At 41.9% G+C, this 13,985-nt stretch overlaps 1 protein-coding gene across 1 annotated transcript in view; it reads right to left on the minus strand.

The window, feature by feature from the left end:
- Nucleotides 1-13,985, minus strand: part of cep295 (centrosomal protein 295) — a 99,400-nt gene that overhangs the window by 20,665 nt on the left and 64,750 nt on the right. Inside the window, exons 20-22 of the mRNA XM_078221801.1 lie at nucleotides 13,302-13,535; nucleotides 11,638-11,795; nucleotides 6,195-6,357 (exon numbers count right to left, since the gene is read on the minus strand). Coding sequence (XP_078077927.1) covers nucleotides 6,195-6,357; nucleotides 11,638-11,795; nucleotides 13,302-13,535 — 555 coding nt within the window. The remainder of the gene's footprint in view (nucleotides 1-6,194; nucleotides 6,358-11,637; nucleotides 11,796-13,301; nucleotides 13,536-13,985) is intronic.

The raw sequence follows: 13,985 nt of genomic DNA on the forward strand, positions 1-13,985 counted from the left end.
GGGATACACATCCTTTGTCAAAGACAAAGTGAAGATGGGAGTAATATAGCATGATCCCCTAGCTGGTGGGACCAGTAATATTGCCTTGTGGGGCTGCAAAGCTCAGTCTGCCATTTCTGGTGATAGAATGACCACCTATATTCTTTACAGGGCTACCGACTCCCACTACCTCAACTACAGCTCCTCACACGGGGCACTCCACCAGGTTCAACCCATTTCTCACGCCTCTGCCCTCACCCCTTCCTCCCAGAACCATGATAGTGTCACCCTTGTCCTCACTTTCCATCCCACCAGCCTCAGCCAACTCCAGCATGATGCCACCTCAAAACACATACTCCTCCCAACCCATCAGCATTCCGCAGTGACTGCTCCCTCTCTAACACCCTGTTCCTTTCCTTCATCACCCCCTCAACTCCTTCCTATGGAATCAAGGTGGTGAATTAACTGCACCTTCTCCTCATTTGGCACCATTCAAACACTCCTTTCAGGTGAAGCAACATTTCACTTGCACCTCCTACAATTTGGCCGACTGTATTCACTGCTCCCAGTGAGGTTTCCTCTACATTGGAGAGATTAAACACAGACTAGGTGATTGCTTTGCAGAGCACCTACCCTCATAGAATCCCTACAGTACAGAAGGAGGCCATTTGGCCCATCGAGCCTGTACCAACAACAATCCCACCCTATCCCACAACCCCACATAACCCCTGCTAATCCTCCTGAAACTAGGGTCAATTTGGCCAATCAACCTAACCCACACATCTTTGGATTGTGACATCTTTTGACATGCTAAGCCCACAAGCATGACTCCAACCTTCCTGTCACTTGAAATGGCAGCGGAGTGAGAGGGAGTGAGTGAGAACTGAGGGGCTCTGGCTCATCGGGCTTAGGCAGAAAGGGCGAGCAGGGGTGAGTTTCTTATTTATTTTTTATTTATAATTTACTTTTCTCTGTGTACCTTGGAAGAAAGGGTGAAATAGGAGTGTTAAGCCAGTGTGTTGCTCGCAGTGCAGTATGTGGGAGGTCCTGGAGGCACCTGGCCTCCCGGACATCCACATCTGTGAGGGGTGTTCCTGAGGGCCCGTGTTAGGGAGGTGGAACTGCAGCTTGACGATCTTAGGCAGGTGAGGGAGAATGAGGAGGTGATAGACAAGAGCTATCATCAGGTGGTCACACCAGGGCCACGGGAGGAGGCCAAGTGGGTGACAGCCAGGAAGGGTAAAACACGGGTGATTGAGAGCACCCCGGTGGAAGTGCCGCTACATAACAAGTACTCCTGTCTGAATACTGTTGGGGGGGACAGCCCATCTGGGGGAAGCAGCAGTGGCCGTGTCTCCGGGGTGGAGTCCGGCCCTGTAACTCAGAGGGCTAAGGAAAGGAGGAGGAAGGCGGTATTAATCGGGGACTCAACAGTCAGGGGGACGGACAGGCGATTTTTGCGGAGGCAGGCGGGAGTCTCGCATGGTGGTCTGCCTCCCTGGGGCTGGGATCCAGGATGTCGCTGGGCGAGTCCCAGAAATCCTGAGGTGGGAGGGAGAGGAGCCGGAGGTAGTGGTACATATTGGTACCGCTGATGTGGGTAAGGGGGAAGGGAACATGAAAAAAGAGTATAGGGAATTAGGGAGACAGCTGAGAAGGAGGAAAGCAAAGGTAGTAATCTCGGGATTGCTGCCTGTGCCACGGGAAGGTGAGGAAAGGAATGGAGTGAGGTGGAGGATGAATGTGTGGCTGAGGGAATGGTGCAGGGGGCAGGGATTCAGGTTCCTGGACCATTGGGAACTCTTTAGGGGCAGGTGAGATCTGTATACTAAAAACAGGTGGCACTTGAATCCCAGGGGGACCAATATCCTGGCAGGAAGGTTGGCTAAGGCTACTGGGGAGAGTTTAAACTAGATAGGTTGGGGGGAGGGGATCAAAGTGACGTGACTGAGAGTGAGGAAGGTAGCTCGCAAACAGAGAAGGGTTATAGGCAGTGCAAGAGGGCAGGTGGACTGGGAACAGAGAAGGGGAGAGGTCAGACCATAGGATTGAGATGTGTCTACTCTAATGCCAGGAGTATTGTGAACAAACAACTAGCTAAAGGAGGAGAGGGCTTGGGAGATGTTAGTAGCGCTTCAACAAACCGGGTCCAGATAAAGGCTGGCATAAAGACACTTTGCCTGAATGCACGAAGCATTCGAAACAAAGTAAATGAGTTGATGGCACAAATCCATACAAATGAATATGATCTAGTGTCCATCACAGAAACCTGGTTGCAGGGTGACCGGGACTGGGAACTAAATATACAGGGTTATCAGGCATTTAGGAAGGATAGACAGGTAGAAAAAGGAGGTGGGGTAGCTTTGTTAATAAAGGATAATATCAGGACGGTAGTGAGAGACGACATAGGCTCTAAGGAGCAAAACGTGGAATCGTTGTGGGTGGAGATAAGGAATAGTAGGGGGAGAAAGACACTGGTAGGCGTGGTCTATAGGCCCCCAAATAATAACTTAGAGGTGGGGAGGGCTATAAACAAGCAAATAATGGATGCGTGCAAAAGTGGAACAGCAATAATAATGGGGGATTTTAACCTACATATTGATTGGTCGACTCAAATTGGACGTGGAGGGCTTGAGGAAGAGTTCTTGGAATGCTGTCGGGATTGTTTCATTGAACAGTATATTACAGAACCTACGAGAGAACGAGCTATCTTGGATCTGGTTCTGTGCAATGAGACAGGTAGGATTAAGGATCTTCTCGTGAAGGATCCTCTTGGGATGAGTGATCATAATATGGTTGAATTTCTGATACAGATGGAGGCTGAGAAAGTAGGGTCCCAAACCAGTGTCCTCTGCTTGAACAGAGGGGAGTACGATAGGATGAGGGCGGAATTGGCTAATGTAGACTGGGCGAGCAGACTGGTAGGTAGGACAGCTGAGGAACAGTGGAGGATTTTTAAGGAGATTTTTTTAAGTACTCAGCAAAAATATATTCCGGTGATAAAGAAGGACTGTAAGAAAAAGGATAACCGGATGTGGATAACGAAGGAAATAAAGGAGAGTATTAAAATAAAATCAGATGCGTACAGAGTGGCCAAAAATAGTGGAGAATTAGTGGATTGGGAAAGCTTTAAAGAAAAACAAAGAACGACTAAGAAAGCGATTAAGAAAGGAAAGATAGATTATGAAACTAAACTAGCTCAAAATATAAAAAATGATAGTAAAAGTTTTTACAAGTATATAAAAAGGAATAGAGTGGCTAGAGTGAATGTTGGACCCTTGGAAGATGAGAGGGGGGATTTAATAGTGGAAAACGAGGAAATGGCTGAAACTTTAAATAAGTTCTTTGTGTCGGTCTTCATGGTGGAAGACACAAATAGTTTGCCGAATATTAGAGATCGAGAGTTGGTGGGAGGGGAGGTCCTTAATACAATTACTGTTACTAAGGAGGTGGTGCTTGGTAGACTAATAGGACTGAAGGTAGACAAGTCCCTGGGCCCGGATGGAATGCATCCCAGGGTACTGAAAGAAATGGCTGAGGTAATAGCAGATGCGTTAGTAGTAATTTATTAAAATTCGCTGGACTCTGGGGTAGTGTCGGCTGACTGGAAAACAGCTACTGTTACGCCGCTGTTTAAAAAAGGAAGTCGACAAAAGGCGGGTAACTACAGGCCGGTTAGCTTAACGTCCGTAGTTGGGAAGATGCTAGAGTCCATTATTAAAGAGGAAATAACAGAGCACCTGAATAAGAATGGTTCGATCAAGCAGATGCAGCATGGATTCATGAAGGGAAAGTCGTGTTTGACGAATCTACTGGACTTTTATGAAGATGTCACTAGTGCGGTTGACAGAGGGGAACCGGTGGATGTGGTGTTTTTAGATTTCCAGAAGGCGTTCGATAAGGTGCCTCACAAAAGGTTGCTGCAGAAGATTGGGGTACACGGAGTTAGGGGTAAGGTGTTGGCGTGGATTGGGGATTGGCTATCTAACAGGAAGCAGAGAGTTGGAATAAATGGGTGCTTCTCTGGTTGGCAGTTGGTGACCAGTGGCGTGCCGCAGGGATCGGTGCTGGGGCCTCAATTGTTTACCATTTTACATAGATGATCTGGAGGAGGGGACTGAATGTAGGGTATTCAAGTTTGCTGATGACACGAAGGTGAGTGGGAAAGCGAATTGCGTGGAGGACGCGGAAAGTCTGCAGAGAGATTTGGATAGGCTGAGCGAGTGGGCGAGGATCTGGCAGATGGAATATAACGTTAGCAAATGTGAGGTTATCCACTTTGGAAGAAATAATAGTAAATTGGAATATTATTTAAATGGAGAAAAATTACATCGTGCGACTGTGCAGAGGGACCTGGGGGTCCTTGTGCACGAATCGCAAAAGCTCAGTCTGCAGGTGCAGCAGGTGATCAAGAAGGCGAATGGAATGTTGGCCTTTATCGCGAGGGGGATAGAATATAAAAGCAGGGAGGTCTTGCTGAAACTGTACAAGGCACTGGTGAGGCCGCAACTGGAGTACTGTGTGCAGTTTTGGTCCCCTTATTTGCGAAAGGATATATTGGCCTTGGAGGGAGTGCAGAGAAGGTTCACCAGGTTGATACCGGAGATGAGGGGTGTAGCTTATGAGGAGAGATTAAACAGATTGGGTCTGTACTCGTTGGAGTTTAGAAGGATGAGGGGTGATCTTATAGAGACATATAAGATAATGAAGGGGCTGGATAGGGTAGAGGTGGAGAGATTCTTTCCACTTAGAAGGGAAACCAGAACTAGAGCGCATAGCCTCAAAATAAGTGGGGGCCGGTTCAGAACAGAGTTGAGGGGGAACTTCTTCTCTCAGAGGGTAGTGAATCTCTGGAATTCTCTGCCCATTGAAGTGGTGGAGGCTTCCTCGTTGAATATGTTTAAATCGAATATGTTTAAATCACGGGTAGATAGTTTTCTGATCGATAAGGGAATTAGGGGTTATGGGGAGCAGGCGGGTAAGTGGAACTGATTCGCTTCAGATCAGCCATGATCTTGTTGAATGGCAGGGCAGGCTCGAAGGGCCAGATGGCCTACTCCTGCTCCTATTTCTTATGTTCTTATTTCAACCGAGCATCTTGTCCTCATGCCCACAATGTCCATCCTTGGCCTGCCGCAATGTTCCGGTGAAGCCCAACGCAAACTGGAGGAGCAGCACTTAATTTTCTGATTAGGCATGTTACAGTCTTCAGGACTCAATACTGAGTTCAATAATTTTAGATTGTGGCCTTTCTTCTCCATCTTGGCCCTTTTTTTATATCCAAACCATTTTTGTCCTTCCCTCCCTCACTGAGCCATTTGTCACTTGTTTTGTTTTCAGGACACTGACCTTTATTCTTCCATTAACATAATCTGATATCTTTTTGCAGCTACTAACACCTTCACCTGCCATTAACACTCCATCTGTCTTGTGACCTACACATCTTTGTTGTAATCTTGCCTAGCTCCCACCAAACAATGACCTTCTGCTGTACTCTTATACAGTATATAATCCATTGTATACCTGTTTAGCTCTGAAAATCATACAGACTCAAAACGTGAACTACATTTTTTCTCTCCAAAGATACTGCCAGATCTGCTGAGTTTTTCTGGCATTTTCTGTTTTTGACTCAGGAATAGACTATAGGGGAGCCACATAATATAATGATGGCAGGATAACTGCATATTTGCCATTAACAATATATTTCAGTGAACACCATTGCATCCTAGGCCTCCATGTGTATGAGCACAGCTCATGAATCATAATTTGCCAAGCTGGAAGTGACACAGCCTAAATGCACTGCAGGAATACCCAATTCTGGATTCTATCGATCCACATTTTAAAAATCAAAATATACACAGCCAAACTTCAATGTTGATACCTGTGGTAACTACCGAATAGGGAAATTAGGTATGGAATGTGATTCATTATTGTATGACTACAACCAATTTTTATGAGCACAGATTTGTATACATAATGAGCTATTCTGGTTGCACTACATAGAGAAGTGCAGACATTTCCATAATTTGGTGCAATCTGTGGTTCTGCATCAAGTCATTTGTCTATTATGTATATACATAGAATAGGTTTGCAGAGCAGAAAATGTTTTGCAAAACATTTTCTGGACCATTTACGTAAGATTTTTCTGGTATAGCAATGTTCACATTAATACTACACTGGAAAGAATTGTTGCCTACTACCAGACAGACACTTACCAACATCATAATCCTGCTGAATATATTCTTCCTTTTGATCTATATTACAAGCTGTTTTCCCATGGTCAGGAGTGGATACAGTGAAGGACTCAATTTTTGAGTTTGTGGCTGGGTTAGAAGGCTGATCCACCGCAGTGGTATCAGTATCAAGCCCATGTGAATTCTGTAACAATTTGAAAGAAATGTTATCGCAGTTCTTCCCATTTTTCCCCAAAACAAGGCAATTTTAAGGTAACTTTGGAAAATATCAGAAGCATTGCAATGTTTTGAGATTACATCAAAAATCTTAAAACTGCTATTTTCAAAATGTCATTTCTTTGAAGATTTTTATGGTCACAAAGAAAATATGTTACAAATGCCAGTAATTTATTTAATAAGGTTGACAGGAATTCAGAAAGGAAATTACTTGCATTGATACAGTCGCTTGTCAAGTCACTGAATGGAATGCAGTGCCTTTCCTAAGCAAAGTTGCATAACATTTTACACCAGTAACTATTTCATTGACAGCAATGAAATGAGGCACGTTTTATTTGTTTTACGTGGTATTTGTTGAAGGAGGAATGCTGATCAGGACATCAGTTTCCTGTTCAATATTCACCTGAACAGGTAGCCAGGATATCACTTTAATGTCTCCTCTAAAAGAGAGCATCACTAACAGTGCAGCAAACCAAAACATTGGAATATCAGTCTTGTTTGTCCAGTAAAATTCTGGTGAAGAGTTTGAGCCCAGTCTTCAGAACCAAAATCAAAACTACTAATTAAATCAATCTGACATGCGTCCAAAGACATGATATTATACAACACCAGTGGAAGCCATTTGGTCCCATTGTGCCTGTGCTGACTCTTCGGTAGAGCTATCCAGTTAGTACCACTATCTTTCTCCACAGGCTCATCATTTCTTTCTCCAAGTATCTATCTAATTCCCCCTTGAACATTACTGAATCTACTTCTGCTCTCTTTCCAGTTAATGCATTGCAGATGACAACATATACAAAAAACATATTTAAGTGTCATGTTCTTTTGCCAATCATTTGTAGGCCCGATGACTACTGACTCTTCTCTCCTTTACTCTTATCAAAATCATTCATAATTTTGAACATGTTAATTAAATTCTCGCTTAATCTTTTGCTGCTCTGAGGAGAGCAACCTTGCCTTCTCCTGCCACTTAACCAAAGTCTCTGCCCCCAGTACCATTCTACTAAATTTATTTTGTATCCTCAAGGCCTTGATAACCTTCCTTCTGTGAGGTGCCCACAACTAAAAATAATACCCCAGCTAAACCCTGACCATTCTTCCATAGAAAGGTTTGGCATAACTTTCTTGTTCTTCTTTTGCCATTATTAAAGCCGCGGTTACGATACTTTTTTTAAAAAAGGAAAATAAATAGCCTTTTCAACTTGTCCTGCCATCTTCAAATATTTGTGTACTTGCACCACCAGGTTTTTCTGTTGCTCTACTGCCTTTAAAACGATGCCATTTAGTTCATATTGCGACTCGTTAGTCTTGGTACCAAAATGCATTACAGATTTGTTAAATTTCAAGTGCACCTTTTCTTCCCATTTTATTATTTTTGTCCTCCTGATGATTTTTTCCATCCTCCCCACTGTTTATTACATTTTTGAGTTTCTTGTCATTCTGCAAGCTTTGAAATGATGCCCTACACACCCTGGTCCAAGGCATTACTCTATACATCAAGAAAAGCAGTGGTTAAAATAATGAACCAGGGAAACACCACTGTATACGTTTCATCAGTCTGAAAAACAACTGTTTTCTGTGCGTGCTTCCCAGGGGGTTCAATTTTGCTAACAAGTTGAATACGTGGGACCTTTCTGCCCGTTGAACGCTCAGATATACAATATCACTCACATGACCCTCATTGTCCTCCCTGTGACTAAGGTAGTCCAACACAATTGTCTTCAAAAAATCTGTGCTGATTTTCATTTAACATCCCATACTTTTCCAAATGCCAATGAATTTTATTACAGATTATTACCTCTAAATTTCCTCACAATTTGATGTTAAGCTGACTGGTTATAGTTGCAGCTTCCCCCCCCCCCCCTCCCTTTTTTAAATGGTGGTGCAAGGGCAGGCAGTGTATTATCACTGGACTAGTAATTGAGAGACCATGGGTAATGCTCCAGGGACCTGGGTTCAAATCCCACCATAGCAGATGGTGCAATTTGGATTCAATAAAAAAAATCTGTAATTTAAAAAAAGCCTAATGATGACCATAAAACCATTGTCAATTGTTGTAAAAACTCATCTGATCAGCCAATGTCCTTTTGGAAAGGAAACCTGTCATCCTCACCTGGTTTAAACTACATGCGATTTCAGATTCACAGCAAAGTGGTTCACTCTTAACTGTTCCTTCAAGGGCAAATCGGGATGGGCAATAAATGCTGGCCTAATCAGCACCCCATGAATGAATATAAAAATTTGCAATCTTCCAGTTCTCTGGTACCAATCCTATATCTGAGGAAGATTGCAACCACAATTTTCACCCCAATTTCCCCGAGTAATCAAGGGTAGAAATGACATATATACACGTAGAGGAGCGCCAACCCCTTAACTGTCTCCTCTATTGTTGTCATATCCAATATTGCTACTGCCTCTTACTTTACAGATAGATTGGCAGCATCCACGTCTCTGATGAAGACAGCAGCAAAGCGGTCAATGAGTAACTCAGACAGCCCTGTGCCTCCACAAGAATATCTCCTTTTTGGTCTTGAATCAGCCCATCCTTCCTTTTATTATGCGTTCATAAAATATTTTGGGATACCTTTTGCATACTGTTAATCTATTCTCATATCCTTTGATCCTCTGACCATTTTTTTTAAACAATCACCTCTGCATTTTCTATATTTAGTTTGGTTCTCTGTTGTATTGTGAACCTTATTTGTCATAAAGCCTGCTTTTTCCAGCTCATTTTAACCTTTATATCCTGAGTCATCCAACTTTGCACACCATTTTTTCTCTCTCATGGGAATGTGTATGGTCTGTACCCAAACCATCTTTTTCCTTCAAGGAATCTCAGTTTTGCCTCTAAATTTTGATTGAAGTCCACCTAGGCCAGATTCATTTTGACTCACTGATATTAGGCCACATAAGTATTTGTACTTTGGGTTGTTCCTTGTATTTTTCCACAACAATTCTTAAACCAGAGATGTGACGATCACTGTTCTAGCCTGAATGAGTATGCCACTACAGTAACTGATTTAATTAGTAAGTGTGTAGAAGACTGTGCTAAAGAAGCAAATCCGCATGTTTCCCAACCGAAAACCCGTGGATGAACAGGGATATTCATTGCTTGCTGAAGTCCAGGTCTGAGGCATTCAAGTGAGGCGACCCTGACCTATACAAGAAAGCCAGATACGATCCAGAATTAGGGCTCTGGTACCACACTGGCTAAGTCTAAGACTCTCTACTTCATTGCAAAACTTCAGGCCTTCGTCTCCAAATCGCAGGGAGATGTAAGGACCCTCAGGTTTTGTAAACGTTTTAAATGTCTAGAAGATAATCAATTAGCATTTGCACCTCATACAAGGCCCCTGTGATTCATGTTTCTATGGAGCTGGGCTTTGATAAGGGAAGAGTCCATAGGAAACCGGTGTAGGATCCTAAATACTACAACTTCATAGACAGTCGGGGAGGGACAGAGCTGGAAGAAAGATAAATGTAGCAAGTCTTTATTATTGACTACGCAAAATGCAGGTGAAAGCTCAAGCTCGAAAGGATAAAGGTTGCAAGGGTTTAGATGAAGCTAGAAGATTCACCTAGCTTTGACTAGAGGCAGGGATCTCCAGGGTAATACACATCTTGAAAGTTAGTTTGGGGATTAGAAGTTAGCTGGCTGGAAAAGGAAGGAGGAGTTAAGAACCACTTTGGACACTTTGATAATACAGTGTCTACTTAAGGAACAGAGTAAAGTGTAACTGCAAAAGGAGATATGCGGTTATTTGAAATGTTAAATGAGTAATCTTTTCTGCAGGTTGGAGCACATGTTTCCAACTGAAATAGTATTTAGGCAATGTTACTTTAGTTTGTCTTTAAACTCGAAATGTTGTGGATCCTGTCAGCCATTTAGAAGTCATCAATCTCTATGGCGATCATAACACCAGACGCTGGACTAACTGGTCTATAATTCTCTGATTTTCCTCTCTCAACTTTTTGAATAGCTGATTGGCAATTCTTTTGAATAGCTGAATGACATATGTAATTTACTAATCAAAAGGCATCGTCCCTAAATCAAGACAATTTTGGAAAATTATATTTAGGTTGCCGGCAATGTTCTCACCTTTTAAACCCCTAGATAGAAGCCGTGTGGTCCTGAGGATTTGTTGCAGTTAAATGCCATTATTTGCTGAGATCCTATCCCTGATTCAATAAAAGTTGCCATAGAATGTTGTTTAGCAGGTTGATCTCTCCCTCATTCAGCATGTCTGCCATTTCCTTATTTTCAGTGAAATCACCATTCAAGCAGCCCACAGTACTTCTGGTCACCTTATTTTTTCTAATGCAACTTTAAAAGATTTTTGTGTTGATTTAGATCATTATTGTTCCTCCATTGGGTTTATTAACTGATTAACTTTCTTAGCATTCTAATGCTGCTTGCCCCTTTGAAGTAGTCTACATTGTATCCACCACATTACCATTCACCATTCCGAATTGGACAGTGAAGGCTGAAGCAGCACGCTGATTGGCGCCCCCTATATAATTTCAAGGTGCACTGATTCATCAAACAGAGTCTGGACCCACCAAGGTGTGAAGTGGAGACATTTACTACAGATGAGGACAGCAACATTTTCCAGAGTAAACTTCTCACACACTGCAGTCCACACATAATCATATATTGGTCTAAATTATTTAGAAATAACTTTTAGGTTTGCTGTAGTTTTCATTTTTTTTCTACACAGTAACTTGCATTAAACAGTGGACAAAAATGTTAAATATTCACTGCAAGTATTGGAAGTTTAAAACTCCCCTCTTCCAGCACAGAACTTTCACCCTTAGCGCTCTTAACACTGTCTCCTTTATCTGACCATTCTGTGCCCCCAAACTACGTAAAACACATTTCTGACATTAATTCAAAGGAGAAAAGTCAAAATACACAGAATCAGATTACATTATCTACTTCTAGAGTGACTTGCTGGCACATGAACACGTTAGTGATATTTCACCATGATGAATTTATTAAAAAATAGTTTAGCATTCAGTATCTTATCGACACTAAAAATGATAGTTTTTAAAATGATAACTGATATGTACATCTCTTTGCACATAACTTTGAAGTTAAGGCTGCTATTAGATTAAATCTTTAGAATCCAATTAGTTTGCTTTAACATAATCTACAATTTTCAAACATGCATTTGGTTTGACTTCAAAATACTATCTGCATATATTAAGATCAGAAACTAAGAATTAGAATCAAATGTAACCATTGCACCTTGCTAGAAGTAGGAGATGCTGAAGAATTTGAAAGGCTGAAATTGGGTCTCGATTCCAAAGGCTGGAATTCTGTATCTGAATTCTGTTGGGATGACTGCAGTTGTAGATAGAAATTAGGGGCTTCTTGGTCTGAAATGTTACGGCCATTTGTAAAGTCTGAAAGAAATAGGGAAAATTAACATGTTCATATGCACAACTAAAATACAACAGCATGATTTTGTGCAGTACTGAAAAAAAATGAACTATCACAGAAGTGAACACAAGTGCGAAAAGATTCACTAGAAATTAAATCAGGATCCCATGTTGGCTCAGTAAATTTATCCAATGATACATAAACTGGGGTGAAAAAGAGTGGGGGGGGGGGGGGGGGGATGGAGAGAGAGAGAGAGAGAGAGAGAAAAACTCCTTCTTAAAGTACATACACATTAAATGACAGCTGGGTTGGAATAACATGGGATGCTTACAATGCAGATTCACATATGGTCAGAAACTATTTAGAAAATATTAATCCATAAAAAGGCCTTCAGGTTAGGCGTTCTTGGTGGCAGGGACGGGAGGTGGGTGGTAAGAAAGCAGCAAACAAATGGATGGCACGTCTTTCCTGGTTTAGACTTTTATGTTTCCTTTCTGATTGAAAACACCTTGATTTTGGAATACAGTGAACTGCATTCTGCACTATGTTGCGGTAGAAGTCATTGCTTTACTTATTCTCATCTTATGGTAAAGGCATAATGAGCCAAAAATTATAGACCAATGAATGCCACCTGCTGTTAAGACTCATCTGCTCAATGTTGATAATATTTTGCTTTGCATGTTGCTGGAAGTACAAGAGGGAAATGGCATGATGACTGAGACAGGTGTTTAGTGGGCATCAAAATGACAAATGTACCACTGAGAAATGTAGAGTATTATATATTGGATCTGAGAGCAATGGAAGACTCATCAATTTTATATCTGGGCAATGCCAAAGCAATTATAAAAGTAAATGCTGGGATATATATCTAGAACTGTAAAGTACATCTCTGCAGTTTATCCTGGGTTTAACAATACATTGGTGAGACCTCATTTGAAATACAGTGCTCTTTTCTGGTCATCGCATCACAAAAAGCATCAAAGAAAACACAAGCTAGAGCAACAAAATTGTTTGCTTACATGAAGGAAATGAGCCAGGTGGAACATTTGGGTAAATGTATAATATAATATATAAATATATATATATATATATATATATACATTCTCAGGTAAATAGAGCAGTACCCCAAACCTTGAATTTAAATGAGTATAAAATATTAAATGACACTTGGTCTGAGTGAAAATATTTAGAATAATCTTCCAAGTAGCTGAAAAGTACAGGTGTTCAACCACCAACCCAGATATTTTAATCAGTTAGATATGGATATATCCATATCCGGATGCTCTGATTTCCTCCCACAGTCCAAAGATGTGTGGGTTAGGTGGGTTGGCCATGCTAAATTGCCCCTTTGTGTCAGGCGGATTAGCAGGGGTCGCGGGGACAGGGCCTGGGTGGGACTGTTGTCGGTGCAAGATCGATGGATTGAATGGCCTCCTTCTGCATTGTAGGGATTCTAGGGTAAACTTTTGGGTAAAATTATATTCCCATTTTTTTTTCGTGACAGTTTTAGGAAAATGAAAATGACTTGCCTTGGTACCTTCCACTTGAATCCAGTAACTGGTTTAGATTTCTAGTATACTTCTCTATTATCTGTTGAATTTTGCTTTCAGTAGGAAGACATTTCTCTAACTTGGAAGAACACTGATTCATGTCAACTGTATCCTGGCTTGCAAGAAATGAAGATAGTGAACTTGATGTAATAACAGATGATGTAGCAGTCAATTGTCCACTACTAACGTCATGAATGGCAGAGGGATAATCACCTGTCGGAAATAAAGCAAAGTGAGTCAGTACACCACAATAATCACTGCAGAATTTGTACTGTACAACACTCCGCACTATAATAGCTACAGCTGAAGATGAAAAGAGGTTTTAAAAATCACCATCTCTTGTCAAAGCAAGATGGCCATAGGTCCATGTATGTGTAGAAATCTGCTGTGCGTGCATCAATCTTGTAGACTCCTCCTTGCTGGGCCGGTAGGACATGCAACAGCGATTCAGAACTGACCTCAATTTCGGATGTTTTGATCCCCTGCATGGACACAAACCCACCCAACTCCTCCACAACTTGCCTGGAAACACCCCATCCCCTCCTGTCTGGACTGTGGGTTGGGCGATGAGACGCTGGTTTAGGCTGCAGCCCAGCAGAGAGATTAACGCTATGGCTAGAGGGAACAGAATAGTGCATTTGGGAGCAGGGGTTACAGGTCAAG

The sequence above is a fragment of the Mustelus asterias genome, chromosome 10 (genome assembly GCF_964213995.1).
Source record: "Mustelus asterias chromosome 10, sMusAst1.hap1.1, whole genome shotgun sequence".
NCBI lineage: Eukaryota > Metazoa > Chordata > Chondrichthyes > Carcharhiniformes > Triakidae > Mustelus > Mustelus asterias.